The 27716-nt window shown below is 46.9% G+C and overlaps 1 protein-coding gene across 1 annotated transcript in view; it reads left to right on the top strand.

Moving 5' to 3' along the window:
* Positions 1 to 12358: 12358 nt before the first annotated feature.
* Positions 12359 to 27716, top strand: part of Tab1 (TGF-beta activated kinase 1 (MAP3K7) binding protein 1) — a 30131-nt gene continuing 14773 nt past the window's right edge. Inside the window, exon 1 of the mRNA XM_021182961.3 lies at positions 12359 to 12426. Coding sequence (XP_021038620.1) covers positions 12394 to 12426 — 33 coding nt within the window. The 5' untranslated portion in view covers positions 12359 to 12393. The remainder of the gene's footprint in view (positions 12427 to 27716) is intronic.

Below are 27716 nucleotides of genomic sequence, written 5' to 3'. Positions count from 1 at the left end.
GGCTCATTGTAAATATTTTAATAATTCGTTTATGCAATTACAAATACCTATTCGTTTTTTTTTTTTTTTTTTTTTTTAGATTTATTTATTATATGTAAGTACACTGTAGCTGCCTTCAGACACTCCAGGAGAGGGCGCCAGATCTCGTTACGGATGGTTGTGAGCCACCATGTGGTTGCTGGGATTTGAACTCTGGACCTTTGGAAGAGCAGTCGGGTGCTCTTACCCACTGAGCCATCTCACCAGCCCACCTATTCGTTTTTATGTGTATGAGTGTTTTATCTGTCTGTCTGTGTGTCACATATGTGCAATCCCTGCAAAGGTTAGAAGAGGGCATTTGTTCCCTTGGAACTGAGATAAGCCATGGCCATTAAGCACTATGTGGGTATTGGGAATTGGACCTGGGTCCTCTGCAAGAGTAGTAAATGGGGGCTGGTGAGATGGCTCAGTGGGTAAGAGCACCCGACTGCTCTTCCGAAGTTCAAATCCCAGCAACCACATGGTGGCTCACAACCATCCACAACGAGATCTGGCGCCCTCTTCTGGAGTGTCTGAAGACAGCTACAGTGTACTTACATATAATAAATAAATAAATCTTTAAAAAAAAAAAAAAGAGTAGTAAATGTTCTTAACTGCTGAGCCTGCTCTTCAGCCCCTAATTTGTTTTTGCAATTCGATTTCCTCAATGACAAAGAGAAGTTTATTGTAAAACCCCTTTGTTAACATGAAGCATCTTGGGAACACACATGATTCTCTTCTTCTAGAGAGGGTTGTAAACTTTTAGTTTGATTTCTGGGTCTGATGTTTGTTTTTTGTTGTTAATAAATTCATTTAAGAAGTCTTTCCTGGGGCTGGAGAGATGGCTCAGTGGTTAAGAGCGCTGGCTGCTCTTCCAGAGGACCCAAGTTCAATTCCCAGCACCCACATGGTAGTTCATAATTGTCTATAACTCCTGTCCCAGGAGATTTCACACCCTCTTCTGTCTTTTCTTTTTTCTTTCTTCTCTCTCTTCTGTCCTCTTTGTGCACCAAGCACATAAGCTGTGTAACAGATAAACATGGAAGCAAAACACCCTTACATATAAAAAAGAAATCGTTCTCTTTGGTTCTGTGAATCGGACTCGGTGCTTTAACATAACCTTCAGGTATCTCTATCTCGTATTTTACAATTTGCTATCAAAAGTCCCTGCCTGGGGGTTGGCAAGATGGCTCAGTGGTTAAGAGTGCCGACTGCTCTTCCGAAGGTCCTGAGTTCAAATCCCAGCAACCACATGGTGGCTCACAACCAACCATAACGAAATCTGATGCATTCTTCTGAAGTATCTGAGGACAGCTACAGTGTACTTACATATAATAAATAAATAAATCTTAAAAAAAAAAAAAGTCCCTGCCTGAGGGCTGGCTGTGCTGCCCATTCCTAGACACTCGAGCTGCCTTGGTGTACACCCCACAGGGTCAGGCTCTTCCACGTGAAGTCCCTTCTCTTGCTGCAGGCTTAGTGGGTTTCTGCCACCACTGTTTCCTTGCTCCTGTCCATCTGGGCACAGATCCTGACTCCCCATTCCCTTGCATGGCCACAGTGTCACAGACTGCCCAACCATATGTGTACATGCCAAGTAGGCAGGCCGACTCCAAGGCACCTGTGCCACTCACCACCCTCCCATGCTGGCTGACCTGAGCCTGCTGAGTGCCATCTGCCATATCTCCTCTGCTCCTGGGCTTGCTGCTTGATGTCCTGGGTTTACTCACAACATACAAGTGAAAGGGTAAATGCAAAGAGACTGACAAGAGAGTTCAGCTAGTAAAGCACCTGTGCAAGCTTTTGGTCTTGAGTTTGATCCCAGACATCCACAAGGAAGACAGGGTGTGACGGCAAACACGGATGTCTTGTATTCATTCACAGGGCTGTGGACAGATGGTGTCAGGAGGACCCTGGGACTTACTGGCCAGCCTGTCTTAACTGAGTGCTCCAGGTTCAGGGAAAGAATCTGTCTTAAAAATGAAGGTGGGTAGTTCCTGAGGAAGGATACAACACCAGAGGCCTCGGGCCAAGGGATATGAAATCAGATAGGCAGGCTGGAGAGAAGGCTCAGCGGTTAAGAGCGCAGACTGCTCTTCTGAAGATCGTGCGTTCAAATCCCAGAAACCACATGATGGCTCACAACCATCTGTAATGAGATCTGATGCCCTCTTCTGGGGTGTCTGAAGATAGCTACAGTGTACTTACATATAATAAATAAATTAAAAAAAAAATCAGATGCTCATGCATGTGCACATATATGCGCAATGCACATACATACTCACATGCATGCACATATGCGCATACACATGCACGCATGCATAGAATTATTTAGAATTTCTATTTCTAAGTCTATTTAGAACTGCTAAGGCAGAACTCTGAATCAAGTACCAGACTTATTCAGAGAGCAGGACACCGTGTGTCATAGATGGCCTGTCCCCAAGTCTGTCCCTGCTCAGAACATTAGCTCCAGCCCCTCCATCTCCCCTTGGTTCTATTTTGGGCCTGCTTTTCCTTCTTTTAGTCCCTTTGTCAGTTATGTACACTTGGCTGTAGGCTAGAGCTATGCCGAACACTTTGTAAAGCAAGATCAGAGTCACATCTTTCGGCATCTGTGACAGGTCCCACTTTGTAGGGAGGAGCTGGGCCATGACATGGGCTCACATGAGCACACCCTGACTTCCCCACACTGTGCCCTGCTTTCAAACTCCCTGGGGCCTTGGCTTCTTTTTGTTAAGTTCATTCTATTGTTGGATATCCTTGGCCTGGTTAGTTACAGTGTTTTTGTTCGTGTGCTTATTGGCGCTGGGGACAGAGCTCTGGGCTTCACACATACAGCTGAACTACATCCCTGCCCCTTAGAGCCTGCTCTTAGGGTAAAGACTCCCAGCTCTGTGTGTGTCCAGATTGGTGAAGATTTCTCCCTTGATCATTATCATTGTGTCCCCCTTTCCTTCCCTACCTCTGGTGTCTCCCCAAGCTGTGTCCCAGTTGGTACCCCAGAAACACCACTTAAAACATTTGAGAGATTTCAGACCAGATGGAAAGCCATTTCCCCCAAGATGATTCAAAGTCCTCAGGCTTTTTGCTAGTCACCTTCTTCCCTTGAGCCAGTCATGGGTGGTGCCCTCTAGGACAACAAGGTGAGTTCTTAGGCCTCTTTTCCACCCTATGCACTTCCTGACCAGCCTATCTGGTCCTGTGGTTCCCTGTCCCAATATAGACTCTTTTTTTTTTTTTTTTTCCTTCTCACTCCAGCCCCGCTTACTCTGGCCCAAAGATTTATTTATTTATTATATGTAAGTACACTGTAGCTGTCTTCAGACACTCCAGAAGAGGGCATCGGATCCCATTACAGATGGTTGTGAGCCATCATGTGGTTGCTGGGATTTGAATTCAGGAACTCTGGAAGAGCAGTCAGTGCTCTTAACTGCTGAGCCATCTTTTCAGTCCCCAATACAGACTCTTATGTATCCAGGCTGACCTTGCTCTACACTCTATGATCCCAAGGATGACCTTGAGTTTCAGATGCCCCTGCCACCACATACCAAGTGCTGGGATTATAGGTGCATGGCTCGTGCAGGGCCAGGGCAAGAGATGGAACTGACGGTTTGGTGCATGCCAGGCAACACTGCCAGCTGGGTCACACTGTCAGCTTTTTGTCACATGTTTAAGTTTTTGTGTGGTTGGGCATGGTGATGCCACCTTTAATCCCCACACTTGTGAGGGAGAGGCAGGGGAATCACTGTGAGTTCCAAGGCAACCTGGTCTACAGAGTGAGTTCACACATACATTGACCATTTATTAGGTGAAAAGAATGAGCAGAGTCACAAGAATCAAAGCCTTGTACCACCATCACAAAAGCTTTAAACCCAGTACTTCTTCCCAGAGAAGAGCCAAGTCACTAGAAAGGTGTGGGCTGGGCTGGTGAGATGGCTCAGTGGTTAAGAGCGCCGACTGCTCTTCCGAAGGTCCTGAGTTCAAATCCCAGCAACCACATGGTGGCTCACAACCAACCATAATGAAATCTGATGCCCTCTTCTGGAGTATCTGAGGACAGCTACAGTGTACTTACATATAATAAATAAATAAATATTTAAAAGAAAAAAAGAAAGGTGTGGACTCTCCTGTTAAAGCTTGGATTCTCTTTTTCCCTCATGTGGGTTCTATGGATTAAACTTAGGCCATTGGCCTTGGCAGCAAGTGCCTTTACGTGGTGAGCCATCTCACTAGGCAGGGCTGGAGCTAATTAATATAATAGTTAACCAGGGCGCTGGTATCACATGCCTTTAATCCCAGCACTCGGGAGGCAGAGGCAGGCGGATTTCTGAGTTCGAGGCCAGCCTGGTCTACAGAGTGAGTGCCAGGACAGCCAGGGCTACACAGAGAAACCCTGTCTTGAAAAAACCAAAAAAAAAAAAAAAAACCAAAAAAAAAAAAAAAAACCAAAAACGGAAAAAAAGGAGTTGGACCAGGGAAACACACTGCAAGCCTGGCTGCAGATGTTAGGAAGTTATTTGTTCAATGGTGTTAGGAATGTCAAACAGCAGCCTGCTGTTTTTGTTCTACAATGTAGCTGTCTATGCTTGATCTTTGGCTTTTTAGGTTGCTACTTCAGTAAGCCCCAGGCCCAATGTGAGTGATCACAGTGTGTCTCCATTGAGTGGGAGCTCAAAGCAAACAGGGTTAGGACCAGAGGAAGCCATTTTGACTCTAGGGGCACTTGGTACTGGCCCGTTCCCCTCTCCCCACATTAACCTCTAACTGGAGGCACGCGGACTTGCAGCTGCCCCTCCTGTGAGGCAGTAGTCTGCATCTGCAAGTTACCAGGCTCAAGACTAAATTCTTGATGTTTTCCTTGGCAAAGCTCCCCAGCCTCCCCTTCAAAGCTGACAGCAACTTCATCTTCTTCATGCTCGGGACAGAATCCTTGAAGCAGCACTTGGCCTCCTTTTCTTTGTTCACTGTTGGTCTCTGTACACATCCTGCCAGACATTTCTGTCCTGGCCTCTTCACTTCCACTGTGGCCACCTAGGTCCCAGGCATACTTGTTAATCTGTCGGGTACGCTGGGGCCATGGAAATGACAGCAGATGACACAGGAGGGAAGAGGTCAGAGATGCTCAGAGTAGACCTGATGTTTCTGAGCTCAGTGAGGCTGAGCCTTCTGTGTTTAATACCAGAAGTTACCTGCAGAGGTGGGAACTTTTAAAACAAAGAAACTAGTGTGCCGACACTGCAAAGACAATAAAGATAGCCTCTTGAAGTAGTGGTGGAATGAAGAGACTGCTCGCTAAATGAATCTCCTAAGAGCTTGGCTTTCTTCAGGGAACAATAAAAATGGATCCATTAAAGATTCCAAAAGGGGGCTGGAGAGAGAGGGCTCTGAGATTGAGAGCATTCATTGTTCTTTCAGAGGCTGCGGGTTCAATTTCTAGGCTGTATGTGATTCCAATTCAAGGGATCTGATACCCTTTTCTGACCTCCATGGCTGTGAGGCACACACACAGTACACAGACATAACAGTACATAAAGAAACATAAATCTAAGAGGGAAAAGAAGAATTTCAGACAAAGGGCTGGCAAGATGACTCGAGTGTGTAAAGGCATCTACTGCTAAGGCCGATGACCTGAGTTCAATCCCCAGAAGTTATCCCCTGACCTTCACAAAGATCACCCCCACATATGTCTGTGCGTGCGCACGTGCGCGTGCACGCACACACACATACGCATACACACGCACACACACACACACGCAGGCACACATACACACATACCCCCAAAGTGCTGTAAGAGATTATCACTTTCATGACCATTTATGTAAGTTTAAAGTATGGAGGGTTTTTTCTCTCCTTAACCCCGAAAGAAAAGACCATACACATGGTGGCTCACAACCATCTGTAAAGAGATCTGACACCCTCTTCTGGGGTGTCTGAAGACAGCTACAGTGTACTTACATATAATAAGTAAATAAATCTTTTTTTTAAAAAAAAGATTAATTTTAGATCTAGTGTGGTAGGTCGAACCTTTAATCCCAGTGCTCAGGGGCAGAGGCAGGTGAATCTTTGAGTTTGAGGCCAGCCTGGTCTACAGAGCAAGTTCCTGGACAGCCAGAGAAAACCCTGTCTTTAAAAAAAATAATAAAGCCGGGCGTGGTGGCGCACGCCTTTAATCCCAGCACTCGGGAGGCAGAGGCAGGCGGATTTCTGAGTTCGAGGCCAGCCTGGTCTACAAAGTGAGTTCCAGGACAGCCAAGGCTACACAGAGAAACCCTGTCTCGAAAAACCAAAAAAAAAAAAAAAATAAATAAAAAAATAAAAAAGATTTTCATATGATTGGGAGTTCTGCTGGAAAGTGTGTACCCCACAAACCCTTGAAGGCCAGGAGAGAGTGTTACATTTCCTGGAACTGGGGATACAGACAGTTGTGAGCCACCTTGTGGGCATTCTCTGTAAATTGCCAGTGCCCAGAACTGCTGATACATCTCTCTAACCCTCAACTTACTGCTTCTGCAGAGGACCAGGAATTTGGTTCTCAGCAGAGGACCAGGAATTTGGTTCTCAGCACCTACATGGTGGCTCACAGCCACCTATACTCCAGGCCCAGGGGATCTGATGCTCTTTTCTGGCGTCCAGGGCGCTGCATGCATATGGGATACATAAACCCATACAGGCACAAACACATACAAAGTATAAATAACATTCCCCCCCACCCCGCCCCCAACCCCAACCCCCGAGAGGGACAGGGTTTCTCTGTATAGTCCTGGCTGTCCTGGAACTCACTCTGTAGACCAGGCTGACCTACAATTCAGAGATCCTCCTGTCTCTGCCTCCTGAGTGCTGGGATTAAAGGTGTGTGCCACCAAGCCTGGCCTATGAATTGTCATAAAGAAAAAGGGAACATGGATAATGTTCACAGCGACACTGGTAGGGCCTTTACACTGACCCTGCCTAGGGCTCCCTCTTTGACCCTACCAGCACTGGTACCAGTTTCACCAGCTGCCACACTATCTACCAGCTCTAGGTTCTTGGTGGTCCTTCTATGACAACTTTTTCTGTCTCTGATGCTCACTCTTTTTTTTTTTTTTTTTTGAGACAGGGTTTCTCTGTATAGCCCGGGCTGTCCTGGAACTCACTTTGTAGACCAGGCTGGCCTCGAACTCAGAAATCCGCCTGCCTCTGCCTCCCGAGTGCTGGGATTAAAGGCGTGCGCCACCACGCCCGGCTTGATGCTCACTCTTAATTGTCAACCTGATGAGATTAAGAATTACCATTGGGAAGCCGGGCATGGTGGCACTTACTTTTTTAATCCCAGCACTGGGGAGGCAGAGGCAGGTGGATCTCTGAGGATCTCTGAGTTTGAGGCCAGCCTGGTCTACAGAGCAAGTTCCAGGAGAGTCAGGAATACACAGAAGGAAAAAAGAAAAGATTTAACTGAAGAAGGATAACTCAAGGTTCATGTAGGTGGTGCCATCCCCTGGGCTAGGGTCCCTGACTGAATAAAAAGGAAAAAGTGATCTGGGCATAGGCATTGATCTCTCTGCTTCCTGAGTCTGGATGCCACAGGGGCAGCAGCTCGTGTGGCCCTAACTTCTGTTGTGATGGACCATGCCCCAAACTGTGAGCCAAATAAACTCCTCTTTCCTCATGTTGTTCTTGTGGTGTGTTTTATCGCAGCATTGAGAAATGTCACTAATGCACCCTCTGTGCCCTCTTGTGCATCCATCAGGCCTCAGGTAAGATGCCACCTATGGAGGCTTTCCTGAGCCCAGTCTCTTGTCAAGGTATCTTCACAGGGTCTGCAGTCCTCTCTGTTTTCCTGCTGGACTGTAGGCTCCGTGAGAGCAAAGGATTGTATGTGTGTGTGTGTGTGTGTGTGTGTGTGTGTGTGTGTAATTGGAAAAAAATAGTTTAGTCATAACCTCCTTGAGCCTAGGCTGACCTCAAATTCGTGGTGATCCTGCTGCCTCAGCCTCCCAAGTACTGGGATTATAGGCATGTACCAACATGTCTGGCTCTGAAAAAAAAAAATCTAGAACAGATAATGAAAGAGGCCTGAAACATGAAATTTTATCTCCAGCTCAGTCCAGATCCCTCAGGGATCAAGCCTCGGCCCCACAGGCTCCATCCATTCCTGGTCTGTTCCTTTGTAACAGAGCAGGCCCTCTCCATATAGTTCATCATGATAGTATTTTCAAATCCTACTTTTAATGATGGTCCTCAAATGCTTTAACCTCCCTTGTAGCCCACCACCCACCAGAGGTTGCGGAAAAGAAAGGATACAGAGGAAGTGGACCTGTTTACAAATGTTTCTTTGGAGCCACCCCTGTGTGTGTTGTCTGGAAATCAGCAGTTCAGTTCACAGCTTGATCCATTTGCAAACACTTCACCGGTATATTAGCAGTCTAGTTCAGTAGAGTCAGGATAGCAGACAGGAATCAGTAGCAGTGGGACTACCTAGCAGAGACAGCCAGGCCTCAGCCTCGGCACAAGTCAGCAGGAGGGACCAGGACCAACAGGAAGGCCAGAAGTTCTTGGCTGTGCCTTTTTTGAGGGAAGAGAAGATCAGTGAAGACAAGAGACCAAAAAGCATTGCACAGCTAGCTCTATAAGCAAGCCAAGCTCAGCCTCCATCACTCTCCGTTGAGTCCTTATTTATACCCTCCAGACATCACGTGTCTTCCATGGGTCTTGCCTTAGCACATGCATCTGTCTCAGTTGACATCACTCTGCCAATCAGCTGGAATCTGAAGAAGTGGCAAGAAACTGCAGCACACCACCAGAAGGGTTTTTGGTGTTTTTCTCTCTATGGAGTCCCAACAAGTGCAGCCCAACTACTCGATGTAAGTGTGAGCTTAGCGAAGAATCCATCACGTGTCCTTTCACGTTCTTGCTTTAGCAGAACATCCTTTCTCCTGTGTCTGCTTCAGCTAAACATTCCTTCACATGTTTGCCCCAGCAAAACACCATCCAAAGGATTTTCCAAAGAACCTTAAGTTTCCACTTCCTGGGGCTGGTTAGAGTACTGGAAGCAAGTTTGTTAGCCCTCCAGTAATAGAATAGATGTTTCTATGAAGATGGTCAGCACCATCTTCATATGGGCCGTAGTGGTGCATGCCTTTAATCTCAGGGAGAGGCAGGTGGATCTCTGTGAGTTGAGGCTAGCCTGGTCTACAGAGAGAATTCCAAGATAGTCAAGGGTGCACAGAGAAACCCTGTCTCAAAAAGTCAAAATAAATAAACACATAAAATGGCCAGTTCTGAGACCACACAGCCACCTGGCGGAATCCTGCAATGGAGAGATTATAGAAAGGGAAGATCATCTATCCAGTGTCACTTGCCTCTTGCTGGGCAGCAAGGCTACCATACCTGCTTGGGGTCCTAGACAAAATGAAGAAATCCAAGGCGAGCTGGGCGTGGTGGCGCACACCTTTAATTCCAGCATTCCGGAGGCAGAGGCAGGCAGATTTCTGAGTTTGAGGCCAGCCTGGTCTACAAAGTGAGTTCCAGGACAGCCAGGTCTATACCAAGAAACCCTGTCTTGAAAAACAAAACAAAACAAAACAAACAAACAAGCAAAAAAAGAAATCCAAGGGGAAGATGAGGATTGGGGTGGAGATGGCAAGTTTTTATTTTTATTTTTTTCTCACCTGTTCTTTAGGGTCCCAATATCATCTGCTCAAGGCAACATGTGCCCGCAGTGTTGGCTGCAGTAGCAGCAAATATCTGGTCAGGGATTGACTGGAATCTGAGGGTGGCCAAGGGGTTCAGGAGCACAGAGGCCCTAGGTGCAGACTTCTGACCTGAGGGGTTGCCAAGCCTTCCTGCCAAACCCACCTCAGCTCTCAGGGAGCCAGGCTTGCTGCAAGGCTTCCTGCTTTGTATGCGATTGGGGTTTGGGAGGTCATGGTGCAGTCATTGGATGTTCCAGAAAATGTATGGAAGCAAAGGCTGCCTTGCCCGTCTGGACACTCATGCTAAGGCCCTGAGCCAGTGCAGGCAGTTTAGATGATTATCAGGACCAACAATTACAGTAGAAGTCTTTCTTGAACTGATCAAAAACAACCTCAGGGTGATACATCTGTTTGTCCTGGGGGAAACCAGGACCCATTTAGAGGTGTGAAGAGAAAGTTGAGGGGAGCTAGTAAACCCCAAGCTATAGTCCCACTCCTTACTTAGTCACCTGGGGACCATGAGACTGGCATACCTCAGTTTCCTCATTTGCCAACATACTGATTCCCTTCTTTTTTTTTTTTTTTTAAAGATTTATTTATTTATATTTTATATGTAAGTACACTGTAGCTGTCTTCAGACACCCCAGAAGAGGGAGTCAGATCTCGTTACAGATGGTTGTGAGTTGGGATTTGAACTCTGGACCTTCGGAAGAGCAGTCGGGTGCTCTTACCCACTGAGCCATCTTTCCAGCCCTACTGATTCCCTTCTGCTGGGGCCTTTAACCAATTTGATGTTGCAAGCATTTGCTAAGCCTTAAGAAAACCCAGGATCAAAATAAACAAGCGAACAAAAAAGCTGGGTGTAGTAGTGCACACTTTTAATTCCAGCACTAGATAGGCAGAGGCAAGTGGATCTCTCAATTAGAAGCCAGCCTGGTCTACAGAGTGAGTTCTAGGCCAGTCAGGGAGGCCAGCCTGAGAAACACTGTCTCAAAAAACAAAACAAAACCGAAACAAAAAGAAAGAAAACAAAAACCGTCCAATCCTGTGATCCCTTTCTGTCTCCTATTTCCCATCTTCAAGCTCTGAAGAACCTCTACTCTTCAGGTGTCTGTGTCTCCTTCCAACCCGTCTTCTGCTCACACACCCCATGAGGGGTATGTCGTCCACCCGAAGAGTCTCAGCTCAGGGCCTCTAAATAGAATCCAGTTAAGTGCCAATCAAATCTTTCCAAAAGGCCTCCCCGCTGTTGCTCGTGTCCTTGCACAGTCTCCCTTGGATCCTGTCCACGCTCCCCATCCCGCCCCTTCAGCTGTTCCATCTATGTTGTCTTTGCATGCTCAGCTTGTGTTCTGAGCTCTAGCCCCCCTACTGACTTGACAACGTCTCATCTCAGAACCACACCAAACTCAGCATGCTAACGTGGAACTCACGCCTTTCTCTTGCTCCATAAACCTACCTGAGCCTGCAAAAAAAATCTGCAGGGATCTTTGACACACTTCTTCCCATCAGCATTGTCTTTTTGTTGTTGTTGGGGTTTTTTTGTTTGTTTGTTTTTTTCGAGACAGGGTTTCTCTGTGTTGCCCTGGCTGTCCTGGAACTCACTCTGTAGACCAGGCTAGCCTCGAACTCAGAAATTTGCCTGCCTTTGCCTCCTAAGTGCTGGGATTAAAGGCGTGCGCCACCACAGTGACCCATCAGCACTGTCTTAGGCCATTTCCTGTTGCTTTAATAAAATGCTTGATACTGGGGGCGCTGGAGAGATGGCTCATCGGCTAAGAGCACTGACTGCTCTTCCAGAGTTCCTGAGTTCAATTCCCAACAGCCACATGGTGGCTCACAACCATTTCTAATGGGATCTGATGGGATCTGGTGTGTGAAGACAGCTACTGTGTACTCATACATAAATAAACAAATCTTTAAAAAAAATTGATACTGGATTATTTATTCATTTAACGAAACAGGATGTCAAGTAGTAGTCCATGCTGGTATCAAACTTCTGGTCCTCCTGTCTCTTCTTAAGGGATGGGATTACAGGACTCAAATTTATAATCCCCCTGCCTCAGTCTCCTAAACTCTGGGATTACAGTTGTGACTTTCTTTTTTTTTTTTTTTTTTTTTTCAGTTGTGACTTTCTAAATCGAGCTTCTGCACCGTGCTTCTAGAACAAACAGACTCTTGCTTTGGGCACTGGCCAGTCACGCCAAGTGGTCTGCAATTACATTGCCAGCTAACACTACACTCCCATGTTACAGTCCATAAATTTCATTTCTGAGAATTTACAACTACTCGGAATTGCAGTCTTCTCAATTAGTTAGTTAGTTCAGCTAGTTTGGCATGGTGTGGCCTCCATTATAAGATCAGGCTGAATCATTCGTTCTCTCTTGCTCCCTCCTCGCTAAACCGCTTTAAATAGGATCTCAGGATCTCCATCAAAAAACAAACAAAACAAAACAAAACAAAACAAAACAAAACAAAAAACCCGGGAGAAAGCACACCCATAAAGACTCCAGGAAACAAGAAAGTCGAAGAAAGTAGGCTGATGGGGAGGGGTGGGGGCAAGAGCCGCGCTTGCGCAAGGCGCCTCTGCTGCGCCTCCTCCGCTCCGCCGGGGGCGCTGTGGATAAGCTCCGGGGCAGCCCGAGCCGCTCTAGCCCCTCATCCCGCCACTCCGAGAGCCTGGCGCGCCGCGGGGTCCTCCAAGATGGCGGCGCAGAGGAGGAGCCTGCTCCAGAGTGTGAGGAAACCGACCCGCTCTCCGGGCTGGGAGGGTTGGGAGCTCGGGTGTGTCCTCGGGTGCAGGAACTGTTGTCTTTAGATGGCAGAGCATGGCCCTCTCGCCCCAGAGGCCTTTGGGGGCTTGCAGCGCGCGAGACCCGCCGCCGGCTGGCGCCGCGCCTGTTCTGCGCGTGCGCGTCGCAGGCCGGGGCCTCTGGGGGGTCAAGGGCGCCGGGGTCCTGCGGAGTGGGAGCGTCCTCGAGCCGGAAGGGGACGTGGCGCCGCCGAGCGGGCCATCCGGAGCGCGGACACGACTAATAATAAATAGCCCCCCGCTTGTGTAAGGCGTGCAGTATCTCTGGCATTGTGTGGACCGCCTCGCGTTTATAAGCTTCGCCAGTAGCACCGGAGAATAGTTAGCGACTAAAAGTTTTTACAGAGGAGGAAACCGAGGTCAGGCAGCTGGTGAGCGGCAGAGGCAGGATTAAAATTACCCAGTCTGGTTCCAGAAACACCCCTAAGATTTAGGCTCCTCAAGTGAGGGCGTAGGGTTTTGCTTCTGCCTCCCAGTTCACCGGGTCCCGGTGAAGGTTTGGCTCCAGGCACCCCGACCTGGTCATCTGGACCTTCACGGTTTGATGTAGTCTTCCCGTCCCTGCATCTTACTCATATATGTGCAGTTACACATGTATGTATGTATGTTAGCTCAGAGTACTGTTTGGATCTGCCAGGACAGGGCGGGGATCCCTTGGCCTTCCTTACCGTGGCACTCTGTAGGAGTTGCCTCTGGATGTCTGCGTCCCCATTGAACCAGAATGTCGCTTCCTTGAAGACAGGAGCCTCTTAGCGTGTTGACTTCACCGCCCTGCCACCCTTGCATGCTAGATGCTTGGTCAGTGTCTGTCACAGAATGAGGAAATCGGTCAGGAACTAGGTCTTGGCTTTTCAAGGGTGAGGGGAAGTAGCTTGTCTGGCCTAGAGGATCTGAAGCCAGAGGGAGAAGTGGGGGAAGAGAGGGATGGCCTTCCCTTCACTATTGTGTGCCTGCTCGGGCCTTTTGTAAAACCCTGGGAGTAGAGAGGTCTGGCTCTCTGTTTTGTAAGGTCCCAGAGGGCAAGGCCCTTGTATAAATGTCCCCATTGTAGAAAGCGTCTGGGGAACACTGATAGGATTGTGACCTTGAGAGAAAGAGGGGCTGGGAAAAAAATAGTGACTGATGCCGACTGAGTTGGCTTGCTAACAAGAGAAAGGTCAACTGGGTCAAGTATCTTCTGTCTCTTCGTTGTGATGGGACCCAAAGAACACCAATTAGGGCAGAGTGTAGGCTTTTCCCAGCACCCAGAGAATGTGTTCTCTGTATGCTGGTGGACTTTAAAAAGGGGGAGGGAGGGTCGGCTTTAACCCGTAGTGTCTTGATGCTAGGGAAGGAACAGGAAAAGATAACTGTGTAAGGCCCCTTCCATCCTCAGGATGAAAGGACATACCTACCGAGAGGAATCCTGGTGTCCCAGCCAGGCAGGGTGCAGGGCTTGCCGACCTGTCCTTCGTCCTATGTCTGGTGAGAGAGCAGCTCCAATATCTGTCTTCTGCAAATGACCTTGAAAGCTGCTAGTCTGGGTCTCTTGGGAAGATGAAAGGGCAGGGTGCCCATTCTCACTGTGCTGTCCGCCCAGCTTGGGAAGAGGAGTGTGTGCCCCAGCACCGTGGCTAAGTCATAGTCAGTGTGGACTTCCATAGGGAACCCTGGACCTGCCACAGAGAACTGCAGGGGATTCAGAGGGTGTTAAGTCTCAAACCCTGAAGAATAGCTGAGGTCTCAATTTAACACATCAACGTGAACCTGGCTGCCAGGTTCTCCCAGCATCCCTCAGGCTGTTCTTCCTATAGAATTGAACCATTTTGGTGACCCACCTCTTTGTACCTTTGTCTTTTGGGCTGCTGTACCCCATTCCCTTGCTTTCCCTTCCCTTCCTTCCCCCTCCCCCATGGCTTAGGGTTCAACAACTGACTCTCATAGATGTCTCTGCCTCTGCTCTCCCATGTTTCTACAGTAAGAACCTTTCTCCTCTACCACACCCACACCTAGGAGCAGTCATGGCCTTTCCTTTTTAGTTTTTTTTTTTTTTTTTTTCATTCAGTTTTTACAAGACAGGAGGGACACCCAAGGGGAATAGAATGTATTTAACTAAATATGTATGTGAGGGGTCTGAAAATCCATGTGTCAGTTAGAACTAGTGTGTTGACAGGTAGTGAACAGTTGTGGAATAGGTTGGTAATGGGCTCATGTGGGTCTTGAAGGGGCATCATCCTTGGGCAGTTTGGTAGTTTCTGGAAGAAAAGGCCTTCTGAGGGATTTTACCTATTATCTCTAGTCAGTGTGCTTTAAAAGGGTTTGATTTGGGGGATTTTGAATTTGAGGGCTTCCTGGGTAGTTGGTTTGTTTTTAATTTAGTTTAATTTTTTTAAAATTCCATTTTGCCTGCATGTAAGTGTTCTGGGTGCATGTCTGGTGCCTGTGGAGGGCAGAAGAAGGTTCCAGATTTTCTGGAACTGAAGTTAGACAGTCGTAAGGTTCTGACAATTGAACTTGTGTCTCCTGAAACAAAGGTCAATGTTCCTGGCTACCAAGTCATCTCTTTAGTCTGAGTTTGTTTGATTGTCTTGAGACAAAGTCTCACTATGTAGCACTGGTTGACCTCTAGCTCACTATATGGCCTTGAACTTGGAGATCTGTTTCCGAATGCTGGGGAGGCATACACCACTACACTCAGCTAAGAAAAGTGGTTTTAATTTTAAAGAAAATCTTAGAATGGTGGTTCTCAGCCTTCCTAATGTAATCCTTTAAAACAGTTCTTCATGTTGTGTCTCCCAACCACACAATTATCTCATTGCTACTTTATAACTAATTTTGCTACTTGTTATGAATCATAATGTAGCTATCCAACAGGTAGGATATCTGATACAGAACACCTGTGACCTCCAAAAGGGTCTTGACCCGCAGGTTTTGAAGACCCCAGCAGTAGCAGCCTGAAAAAAAGCCTGTGAGTGTCACAGATTTACCCTACAGTTTCCCCAGTCCAGAAGGCCTCCCAGGAGAACCGATACTATTAAATGGACTGCCACAGTGTTTCCAATTCTAGATGGTAACAGTTAGCCGTGGGGGCTCTGCGAATACATGGCGATCCTTACCACAGAGTAAGGATCTGAGTGTGCACGTGAGGCTAGAAGGAGATCTGGTTCAACAGGACTCGGTAGCTGGTGTGGGGTCAAACTTCTAGAAGCCGATTCAGAGCAGTTTACTTTAGCCATGTGTAAGCACAGTAGAGCTTTGGAAAGAAGCTCTCCGTGACCGTTACCACAGTAATGCTTAAGGTGTGGCTGCCTCGAAACTCTTGCAAAATCCTTAAGGATGGGTTCTAGTGACTGAGAAATAGTGCTCAGGATGAAGGTCTAGGGAGGAGGAGTCTGGGATGAACACAGTAGTATGGGGAGTGCAGCTGTGGTCTGGCCCTACAGTCTGCACAGGTCACCAGGCCATGAACAGTATCCATCCCCAGCTCTCTGGCAATAACAGGTATGCAGTCTTCTATGCAGCCTTCTGTCGAAGAGACAACCCTGGGCACTGTGCTGGAGCAGGGGTGGCTGTGGGGGACGACGACGACAACATGCCCTGACAGATGCTAAACAACAAATACAGACTCTGTGTAATTTAATAATAGTTAATGAATCAGGCAGATCTTTGAGAGTTCAAGGCCAGCCTGTTCTATAGGGTAAATTCCAGAACAGATAGAACTACACAGAGAAACTTTGTCTCAAACAAAAGCAAAATCCATTTGGTTTGTTACTATGACTGTAATCCCTGCTCCTCAGGCGGCTGAATTAGACTTGAGTCCAGGCATCTGTGGCCAACCTTGGCAACATAGTAAGATGATATCCCCCAAAATATAAAAAGACAAGTTTTAAACAAACAAAGGATGTTGTCACCCTGAAGTCGTTTTTTAGACTGAAGTTTGTCATGAGAAATTATATTTATGCGATCTCAGCTGCTGCCTATACTTTTTTCCCTAGTGCACCTTAAACAAGTCCAGGGCTGCACTCAGGTGGTCGTTTGCCTAGTGTGCATGAAGTCCTATGTTTGATTCCCAGCACATCATAAAACAGAGCGTAAGGACACAGTCTTGTAATCCTGGGACTTGGGAAACTGGGCAAGAGGGTGAGGGGCTTGAATTTGACTGTATGAGGCCTTGTCTCTAAGCAAATGTGCCCACTGGAAAAAAACATATTCAGGATACACACACACACACACACACACCATGTGTATCCAGGGCTGGTGATAAGGCTCAGTGGAAGAGTTTTGCCGAGTGTGCACAAGTCCTCAGGTTCCATCCCTAGCAATAGGGGAAAAAGGAAAGAAAGAACAACGTGCATGTGTCTATACCTGAGCTGTGTACTAGCTACTCACCAGCCTGGGATGGGGGTCCAGCTGCTGGTCTGGTCTGCAGAGACCATCCCACAGTTCTTAGGAGCCTTGTGAGCGTCCATCTTGGAGTCTGACAGCAGTATAGAGCATTTGATGGAGCTCTGGAAAGCAGTGGGAGCCTGGAGTGAGTTGGCCTCAGAGAAGTGGGTCATACAAGAGGTTTATTGGAGAGAAGGAACTGCTGTCCCGCATCCTAAGCCATCTTCCCAGGGCCATTGTCCCCCCTCCAAGCTTCTTTTTGGTCTCTGTGGCAATGGATTGCTTTCACCACAGAAACACTCAGCCTTTTCATGCCATAATTTGATATTCAAGCTGTGGCCTGAACAGGGAACAGGGCTTTGTCCACTTGGCTGCCGGGGTTTTGAGATGAGTCGTGTGGGAACTATTACTGCAGACCTTGATTTCGATAAGAGTCCATGAGAATGTGAGGAATTCATGCTTAAACAAACACGCACAGGTGTTTGTGAAGCCTCTGAGGCCACACACACAAGGGTCACTATGGGTTTTCAGAGCACAGCAGGACTGTAGGGGGCTCCCTCTCAAGACAAGACCGGCAGGAATTAGGGCCTTTGATGTGGCCGCTCTCGCTCTCGGCACACTTTCTGTTGAATTTTAGGAACTGTTCTTTTGAATGAGGGAGGAATCTTGGTTCCTGTGCGCTCTCTCTCTCTCTCTCTCTCTGTCTCTCTCTCTCTCTCTCTCTGTCTCTGTCTCTCTGTGTGTGTGTGTGTTGCTCTGTGCTGAGACTTGGAGTGTGAAACACCCCCTTTTCAGCTTCCCCAGGGCTAACGCCCCCTGAGCTCTTGGCCTGGCATTTGGAGCCGTGGGAGAAAGTATGCATCAGTTAGTGCATGGGTGGAGGAGTGGGTGGTTTGTGTGAGTGGCAAATATGCGACCTTTCCAGAAATTGTTGAGCAGTATGGAGGAAGGATGAGACTTGGCAGACATGTTAATAGAATCCTCTGTGGACGATTCTTGTGGCTAGTCCCTGGCAAAACAAGAGAGGAATAGGAGCCCACGCGCAAAGCTCACTCAGCCACGACATAGCAAGAATGCTTCTGAGTGGGTCTGTAAAGTCAGGGAGAACCAAACCTTCCTGGCTCACAGCGACACAACTTTCTGCCGTTGGCTGGTTACTTGCTGAGGGCTTGTGTCTGAGGCACAAGGCTACTGGGCCTCTTGTTGACAGAGCACCCAGAGTATAGGAGAACTACCCATTTGTCACAGGTCCTACGGCACTGTTATGAGGTCAGTGTGTTACATGTGTGTCTTAAGTTTCAATTGCTGTGAAACACCATGACCAAAAAACAAGTTGGGGAGGAAAGGGTTTATTTGGCTTGCACTTCCGTACTGATGTTCATCACTGGAGGAAGTCAGGACAAGAAACCGAACGGTAGAAACCTGGAGGCAGGAGCTGATGCAGAGGCTGTGGAGGGGTGCTGCTTACTGGCTTGCTTTCCTAGCCTGGCTTGCTCAGCCTGCTTGCTTGAACCCAGGACCACCAGCCCAGGGATGGCATTATTCACAATGGGTTGGGCCTTTCCCCATTAATCACTAATTGAGAAAATGCCTTACAGCTGGATCTCATGGTGACATTGCCTTAACTGAGGCTCCTTCCTTTCAGATAACTCTAACCTGTGTCCAGCTAACACAAAACCTAGCCAGTACACCCGAAGAATACAGATTTCAAGTAGTGAGCCGTTTGACAGTACTAGACTAAACTACGACATTGGCCAGCGGTCACATGGTCAGTGACCTGAACGTGGAATGCCTAGTACTCATGCTGAAGCCGCTGGGAATAGGCTCTGAGCCCTTATGCAGCGTTCTCCTGGAGCCCAGGTCTCCACTGTGGGGTTGGGACGTGTTGGAGGAGCAACAGGAATGGCTGCCATTGGGAAGGCACTTGCTTTTCAGTTCCCTTCAGACCTCAGATGCTGTCAAGAGAAGGACTTAATTTGGTCTGTGCTCTCAACACTCTTATGACATTTTTCTCTCTGTGTTTTTTTTTGTTTTTGTTTTTCGAGACAGTGTTTCTCAGTGAAATAGCCCTGGCTGTTGTGGAACCCACTCTATAGACCAGGTTAGCATCCAATTCATAGAGATCCGCCTACCCCTGCCTCCCGAGTGCTGGGATTAAAGTCCTGTGCCACCACAGCCCATAAGTGTTCTTTTTCTTTTTCTAAAAAAAGATTTAGTTTGGTTTTAAGCATGTGCATGTGTATAGGCCTGTGTGTGTGTGTGTGTGTGTGTGTGTGTGTGTGTGTACACCTGTGAGTTCAGGTGCTAGTGGAGTCCACCGAGAGCATCAGATACCCTGGAGCTGGTGGTTGTGAGCTGTCCTGTTTTCTTGGCACTGAACATTTGGTCCTTTGGAAGAGCACCACTGAGTATCCTCCCCTCCAGCAAGGGACAGTTTCAAGACTAGCCCTGGCTAGCCTGTTCTAGGTTGGCCTTGAACTTGTGGTAGTGATCCTTCTACTTTTTCCTCCTGGGTACTGGACAGAATACTGACTGCTCATCTCTTTTAACAGTTAAAGGGGCTGGAGAAGTGGCTCAGCAGGTAAGAGCACTTGCTGCTCTTCCAGAGCTTATGGTGGGCAGTAGATTGAGTACATCTTCACCTTTTGTTTTCTAGATGTCATAAACCATATTGGCTTTCCACAATACTGGAAAAGTTTGCATTCAAAATGAAGTCCTCTGAAAAAGAAATTGACAGTTTTAAGATAAAACTGGAAGTGGATTGATGGCTTGTAGATTGATCTCAGCCTTTTGGCTAAGGTCATGTGTAAACTTGGAAGTGTATCATTTACTGAGGAGGCTGTGTGGCTGGCTACCATTAGGGAAACACCACGCTCCCCAGGTGGATTGGAGCAGGAACTTGGGCATAGATAGGACTGAGAAATGCAAACAGGTGAATTTTGCTTCCTTGTGCTTGTTGGGTAAAATTTGTCTTAATCTTACTAATACGCCAAAGCAAACATCAGGAACTTAATGTTTAAAGACAGTCAATGTAAATAAAATAAGTAGGACTTTCTTTTTTTTTTTTTAAATATTTATTTATTATATGTAAGTACACTGTAGCTGTCTTCAGACACTCCAGAAGAGAGTATCAGATTTCATTACGGATGGTTGTGAGCCACCATGTGGTTGCTGGGATTTGAACTCAGGACCTTTGGAAGAGCAGTCGTGCTCTTAACCACTGAGCCATCTCACCAGCCCCCTAAGTAGGACTTTCTTTTGGCAAGGTGCATTGCTGTAAGTCGTTGGCTTAAGTGTGCTCTCATCCCCGTGACTGTAGAGCTAAGACCTTCATTTGAGGTCTCTTTGCATTTTTTTCTTTTACATTTATGCTTATTTTGTATGTGTGTGTGGGGGAGGGTTAGAGGATTTCTGTCATTGTACCACATGGATTTGGGGGACCAAACATGGGTCTTCAGGTTTGGAAGCAAGGGACTGAGCCATCTTGCCCACCTGTATTGGGCTTTTCTTTTCTTTTTTTTTTTTTTTAAAGATTTATTTATTTATTATATGTAAGTACACTGTAGCTGTCTTCAGACACTCCAGAAGAGGGCGCCAGATCTCGTTACGGATGGTTGTGAGCCACCATGTGGTTGCTGGGATTTGAACTCTGGACCTTCGGAAGAGCAGTCGGGTGCTCTTACCCACTGAGCCATCTCACCAGCCCGGGCTTTTCTTTTTGGTTGTTTTTGTTTTATGTAGGGTCTCTCTACATAGCCCTGGCTGTCCTGGAACTCACTATGTAGACCAAGCTGGCTTCAAACTCAGAGAGACCCTGCCTCTGCCTCCCGAGTGCTGGGTTCAAAGGTGCGTCACCACACTCAGCTCTGTGCTAAGCTTTTCCAGGAAGGCAAGCCTTCGATGTGGAGCCCTCTGCCAGAAGTGCGTTTGTTTACCATGGCTTTTGTCTGGGCAGGTTTTTAGAAGTCATTTGAAGTGCTGTGTGGAAGGTTTTATCTGAATAAGCTAGACAGCTGTTATGAGATTGTGGCCTTTCTGAGGGTGAGATTCAAAGTTGTCAATACCCTGGAAGCACTAAGGTCTCATTTGACCCATGTGAGTGTACATTTAAAAAGCATACTGCAGGACTATGGTTGGGGGACACCTGCCGGACTTCTCGAAAAGAAGGCCATGGAAAAGCCAGATAGCTGTGTTGGCCTTCCTGTAACCCCAACACTCAAACAGACGAGATCCCTAGCTAACAGAAGTAGATTGAATTACCCATCTCCTGGTTCAGTGAGGGGCCCTGCTTCAGTGAATGATGTAGAGAGCTGTCAATGTCATTTTAGCCCCTTGTCACATACACACCTAGACATGGGCACACATATAAACTCCCCCCCCCCACACACACACAATAAGACATGGGCACACATATAAACTCACCCCCCCACACACACACACAAGAAGACATGGGCACACTATAAACTACCCCCCCATACACACACAAGAAGACATGGGCATACATATAAACTCCCCCCTCCACACACAAGACATGGGCACACATATAAACCACCCCCCCATACACACACAAGAAGACATGGGCACACATATAAACTCACCCCCCCACACACACACAAGAAGACATGGGCACACATATAACACATATAAACTACCCCCCCATACACACACAAGACATGGGCACACATATAAACTCCCCCCTCACACACACACACATATAAGAAGACATGGGCACACATATAAACTACCCCCCCCCATACACACACAAGACATGGGCACACATATAAACTCCCCCCTCACACACACACATATAAGAAGACATGGGCACACATATAACACCCCCCCCCCAAGAAGACAAAGTGTCAAGTTAATTTGTTTCTTGGGTGCTTTTTTCCAAGGTAAGCAAAGACTGTTCATCTCATAAGAGCAGTGCACAGTGGCACTGGAGCCGTGGAAATTACTGTTTGCAAGCAAGTAAAAGGATAACTCTAAAATTTACAGAACAACACTATAAAAATTAAATTTAAAAAAAATAGAATTGGGCATAGTTAATTGGCACCATTAATTTCAGCACTTGGGAAGGGAGGGGGAGACAGGCAGATCTCTTTTGAGCTCGAGGCCTGTTTTTGGTTTCAGGGTTTCCAGAGCTACCCAGTGAGGCCCTTTTCAACATCCCCACTCAAATTATTTTTATTTTATGTGTATAGGTGCTTTGCCTGTAAGTATGTCTGCACTGTGTGTGTAGTGCCTAAAGGCACCAGAAGAGGGCAACAGTTAGAGCCTCTGGTGTTGCGCCCACCTCCTCCCGCAAGGAAAACGCAACACAGTCGGATTCTTTTCAACAGCTTTATTGCAGGAACCGGGGCACCCAGGGAGGACTCCTTATATACCCCCCAGCACAGGGAAAAGCTTTGTGTCCTCCTGGGATTGGTCAGTCTGCCGGCACCTTAATTTGCATGCACCCGCTCGCTCGGGAGGGGTTGGCGCCAGATTCGGGCTAGCACCTGTGCAGTGGTGTTTTTAGGCATCGACTGCCTACACTCTGGAACTGGAATTGCACAGGGTTGTGAGCTGTAGAGTGAGAGAAATCAGACCCTGGCTTTCTGCAGGAGCAGCCAGTACATTGTTTTATTTTGTTTTTGTTTTTCAAGACAGTTTTTCTCTATAGCCGTGGGTATCCTGGAACTCTGCAAATCAGGTTGGCCTCTGTCTTCTGAGTGCTGGGATTAAAGGCATTGGCCAACCACTGCCCAGCCAGCCAGTATTCTTTAACTCTCTATCTCTCTAGCCCCTGAAAAAGAGATGTTTTAAAAATGTAGTGTAGGGCCAGGTGTGGTGGCACACGCCTTTAATCCCAGCACTTGGGAGGCAGAGGCAGGCGGATTTCTGAATTCAAGGCCAGCCAGGGCTACATAGAGAAACCCTGTCTCGGGAGGAAAAAAAAATGTAGTGTAGGAGTCTCCAGACAGTACTTGTGATTACTTAAGGTCAAGGTACCAGCTATGTACATGGACATTGTCATACTCACAGGTTTCTGATTTGTAGAGAGTTCCTTATTCCCATATCAGCTAGAGATGGCCTTGGTAGTCAGTATAACATCTTCCTACCCCATCGCATCTCCCTGGGTCCCCACCAGGCATTGTTTCCTAAGCAACAGCAAGGCAGGCCCTTCAGTCGAGTGTCTGTCTGTTATTTGCATGGGGTAAGAGCAAGCTTTTTCCTTAGTTTCCCATTTGTGTGTGTGTTGGTGAAAGAACCTAGTGGGGAAACCCCCACTCAATTCTCGATTCGGAGCGCACCCAAGAATCACGAACAGACGGCCAACTTGATGTAAGAACATGAGGTAGTTTAATGACGGAGCTCCGGGCCGACACATATCTCTCGCAGGAGACAGAGGTGTTGACCACATGGTGGAGTCATAATGGCGGAGCTCCGGGGCCTGCCCGGGCATGGCCTGGCCTGTTCTGCTATGTTCTCAGCCCCAGGTTTTAAAGCTCACAAACTCTTCTTTGGGCTATTTGACATGAATCACAGGTCTCAAGTTTTATTTCCTTTCATTGGCATCATCTTCCCCTAGAAGGGAGGCTTTAAACAGTGAGTTTTCTTGTGTTACTCTGTGGTGTTGTTCCTGGGACTTAGTGTACCGCACGCCTGACTTGAGTATCAGCAGCTAGATTTGATAAATGAGCGTGGATGTTAACTGAATGTACGGCCATGATGTAATACACATGGCTAAGTAAGGTACCTTCCCGTGTGTGTCAGAGCCAAGAACAGAGCTGCACTGTGTTTCTGTTATCAGGAAGCACCTTTCCCCTTGTCCTCCCTTGACCTAAGGTCACCAGAGGTGACCAGGAGGATTTCAGCCATTTCAGTCATTGCCAGTATAGCTTTTAGACATAGTATCTGTTCTGAAAGACTACTAGGAGACTTCTAGTGACTCCTCAGATCCTGTGGCAAAACTGTGACGGAAGCAAACATCCCATGAAGGAAGCGTGAATGCGTGGAGACACATCACATTCATGGATCAGAAGATGGGAGTGCTAGAGATGTCAGAGTGTAATACGTATCAGATCACCCAACGTTTATGGCAGTAAAGACGCAGGGGGCAGAAACTGAGGTAAAACGCACTAGCTCAGTGAGGTAACTTTCTCTTCCTCACTGTATACAAATATCTCTTTACAAGCCTGATCCTACAACTAAACTGCTAGCTCTTTAGAAATCTCTTTCTGTGTCATACTACCAGGCTAGCCTACCTTTCTCTTGAGCTCTCCAAACCCAAGGGGGCTCCTTAGCTCTCTTCCCTAGAATACTGTTTGACCTGTGTCCTGCTAGCTGTTTCTCTGTGGTTCCTGCAAGCCAAGAGAAAATCCCTGTCTCTTACCCAGAGCTCCTTCCTTCGAGGTTCTTCCAAGCCAAAAAGGAGAGAGAGATCTACAAGCCAAATCTGTAAGGGGCTGAGCCATTTCACCTTTTTGGTGGGGCAGTTCAAGGCCATCCAGCTGACTCTCCTCTCCCTAGCCACTCGTCCTAAAATAGGCAGGGACTCTCCATTCTTCAGCCTTCTTATCTGTGGAGGCTTTTAGAGGCACACCCAAACTGTATCTTTTTAGGACACGCCTAACCACATTTAAGCATTTCTGTTTTGCTAACAATTAGGTTTTCTGTGTATAATAATCAAATATCCTGGAATATCAGAGTATGGCCTAGAGATTTGAGTAGTTGCAAGCCAACAGCCCATTAGCCTTTTTTTTTTTTAAACTTATTTATTCATTCTTTTTGAGACACGGTCTCACTGTGTAGTTCAGCCTAGTCTGTGATCCTACTACTGCCTCAGCTTCCCAAATGCTGGAATTACAGGCATGTACCCCTTATACCTGAATTCCCAACAAGACTTTTTGTGCTTTGTGTGAGTGTGTGTGTGTGGTGTGTGTGTGTGCAGCATGTGAACAAAGTAAGTCTAAAATTTAGATGAAAAGATAAAGAAACTAGACTAGCCAAACACTCTTGAGAAGAAAATACAGCTAGAGAAAGTCCCCCAGGTCAGTGGTTTTCAACCTGTGGGTCACAACCCACGGGGTCACATTAGACGTCCTCCATATCAGATACTTACTCTATGAATCATAACAGTAGCAGAATTACAGTTGTGAAGCAGCAGTGAAGTAATCTTATGGTTGGGGGTCAGCACAACATGAAGAATTATTAAAGGGTTGCAGCATTAGAACTACTGCTCTATGTGAATTTAAGGCTCACTATGACAAAGCTGAAGGAATAAAATGTTCATCACAAAGATGAACAGAACAGAGTCCAGAAATACAGCAGGACCTTCTGCAGAGGTGTGATGGTAACTCATTTGGGGCAGCAGCTCTCCAACAGATGGGTTAGAGCAGCTGGGCATCTGCCTTCTATACAAATAAATTCAACGGAGGTTTTCATGGCCTGCTCTGTGTAAGAGCCCTTGGGTGTGACTCTGAAAGCATAAACCAAGAAGATTTGAGTGTTGGCGCACGCCTTTAATCCCAGCACTTGGGAGACAGAGGCAGGCGAATCTCTGTGAAGCCAGCCTGTTCTACAGAGCTAGTTCTGGGATAGCCAGGGCTACACAGAGAAATGCTGACTTGGGGGTGTGATGGTGGTCATAAGCCATGAATGGAAGAAATCGATAAAATGGAAATCATAAAAATTTAAGTTTATTTTACCAAAAAACAATATGAGGCAAGTACAAACTTGGGAAGACACTTTAAAATCATGTAGCCAACAAAGGACTCTACTGCAAATACATAAAGAATTCTCCAGACTCAGTTGTTAAACAGCCCAATTTAAAAGGAGGCATAAAATAAAAACTTGGCAGAGAAGACCTGTGGGTGGCAAACCTGTGGGTGGTGAAAAGATGTTCAGTATCATTAGCTATCAGGAAAATGAGGATTATACCATGAGCTCAGGTGTGCTTTAGAGTGAAGAACAGACCTGATACCTAGCGCTGTCCACTTGGAGCGCGTGCTGCTGCTGCAGGAGGGCTACGCGTGGCCCAGCCGCCCTAGAAGATGGCCGGCAGTTTCTTCTAAAGTAAACACCCAGAGGCTGGAGAGTGCTTACCAGTTAAAATAACCCTTGTTGCTCTTCCTGAGGACTTAAGTTTCTGTCCTGGCAGGGTGTCCAGTGGCTCACCACACCTCAAGTTCTAACTCCCAGACGACCAGACACCCTCTTCAGGCTTCCAAAAGCATCCACACACATGGGGTATTTGCTTACGTACACAAATATGTCCATTTAAAAGAATAAAAATCTAACTCTCCTATTTGAGATAGGGTCACTGTATAGCTCTGGCTGGCCTGCCCTTCAAGTACTGGGACTAATGTTGTATACCATTACCCGCGGCCTAATAAAGAAATATTAAAGAAAAAGCTAAACAACCATTTAGTTGGACACAGTGCTTCTTGTTTTTTGTATGTATGTGTGTAGTGTGGTACCACGTGCTTGTCAGCCTTTCAGTAGATCTTTGTGACCTAGCAGCCCGAGCCCCAGGGAGTTACCAAAAGGAAGGAAAAGCTACCTTCAGACAGAAGCTTGAAATTGAATATTTATAGCAGTTCTCCCAAATACTGAAGACTGTAGATAGCACACATGTCCTTTGGAGGATGCTGGAATAAGCAGACTACCATATCCAACAGTGAGCAAGGAGAGCTACAGATGCTTCAGTAAAGATGAGCAAGCTATCAATGCACCTAAGTACAGTGGCTGAGCCTCAACAGCAGGATGCATGAAAGAAGCCAGCCTCACAGGGCTACACACTGCACGCTTTGACAGATGCCACTCTTTAAAGGGCAAAACCACAGGATGAAGAGCAGTCTGGTGCTGCAGGCCTGAGATGGGTGGAGCACCTCCCAAGGACGTCAGCAGGGCATTCAGTGTCCTGGCTGGGGGTAGTTACACAGCACAACTGCATACCCAAAGACAGAGATCTTACTACATGATCATTTAAAATAAAACTCCCACACCCTGCAGTAGTAGCTCCAGGATACTAAGTACCGAACAAAAGCTTTCAAATAGATGCATGTGACATAAAAGCAATTATAATTGGGAGGTATATCTGTCTAGTGACTTTCATCACTATGTAAAATAAGCAGATGAAATTTGCCACAGAAGTTAGCCAAAGACTTTCTATAGCTGATTGGAGCAGCCAGCTGCAGTGGTTTTATGCTCCCCCCCACCCCTTTTTCTTTTAATGCTTTTTCAAAACAGGATTTCTCTGTATAGTCCTGGAACTCAGAGATCCACCTGCCTCTCCCTCCGAAGTACTGGGATTAAAGGCGTGCGCCACCACCACCCAGCCGTTTTATATCTTTTTTTTCTGAAGATCATTACTGTTAACTTGTAAGAAGTTGCAGCTGGTGGTCATAATTGTTTAATATTTCAATAGAACTTTCCAACTTTTCTTTTTTTTTTTTTCAGAGTATTTTACTTTATCCATGTGTTTTTGTCTGCACGTATATATGTGTACCACATACAGATCTGATGCCTGCCTTGCGCAAGTGTTTGCAGGACCTCTGAGATAGCCTTCCAGTGGGTGTTTGTATCTCTGATACTATGTTCTCACAGTCTAGGCTTCTCACATATGCAGGGTGCTTTGGGAGCCTCCAGGACACTGGCCAGGTCCTCACAGACATCCTTCCCAAGACAAAGGATAGAAAATGTATAACTGAAGCCTCACACAAGACCAACTTACATATCAAAGAAGTGGGGTCATACCACATTTAATGCCTATGAGCATGACACGCTGAGAAGGAGCCTGTTCCCAGTGGCTGTGGGATCAGATAGTCCTAAGCCGGGGAACCCCTGAGGACTTCCATTGTGCT

Source organism: Mus caroli, unplaced genomic scaffold (assembly GCF_978045245.1).
Source record: "Mus caroli unplaced genomic scaffold, Mus_caroli_1 scaffold_16, whole genome shotgun sequence".
NCBI lineage: Eukaryota > Metazoa > Chordata > Mammalia > Rodentia > Muridae > Mus > Mus caroli.
This window is presented reverse-complemented; position numbering and strand designations above follow the sequence as displayed.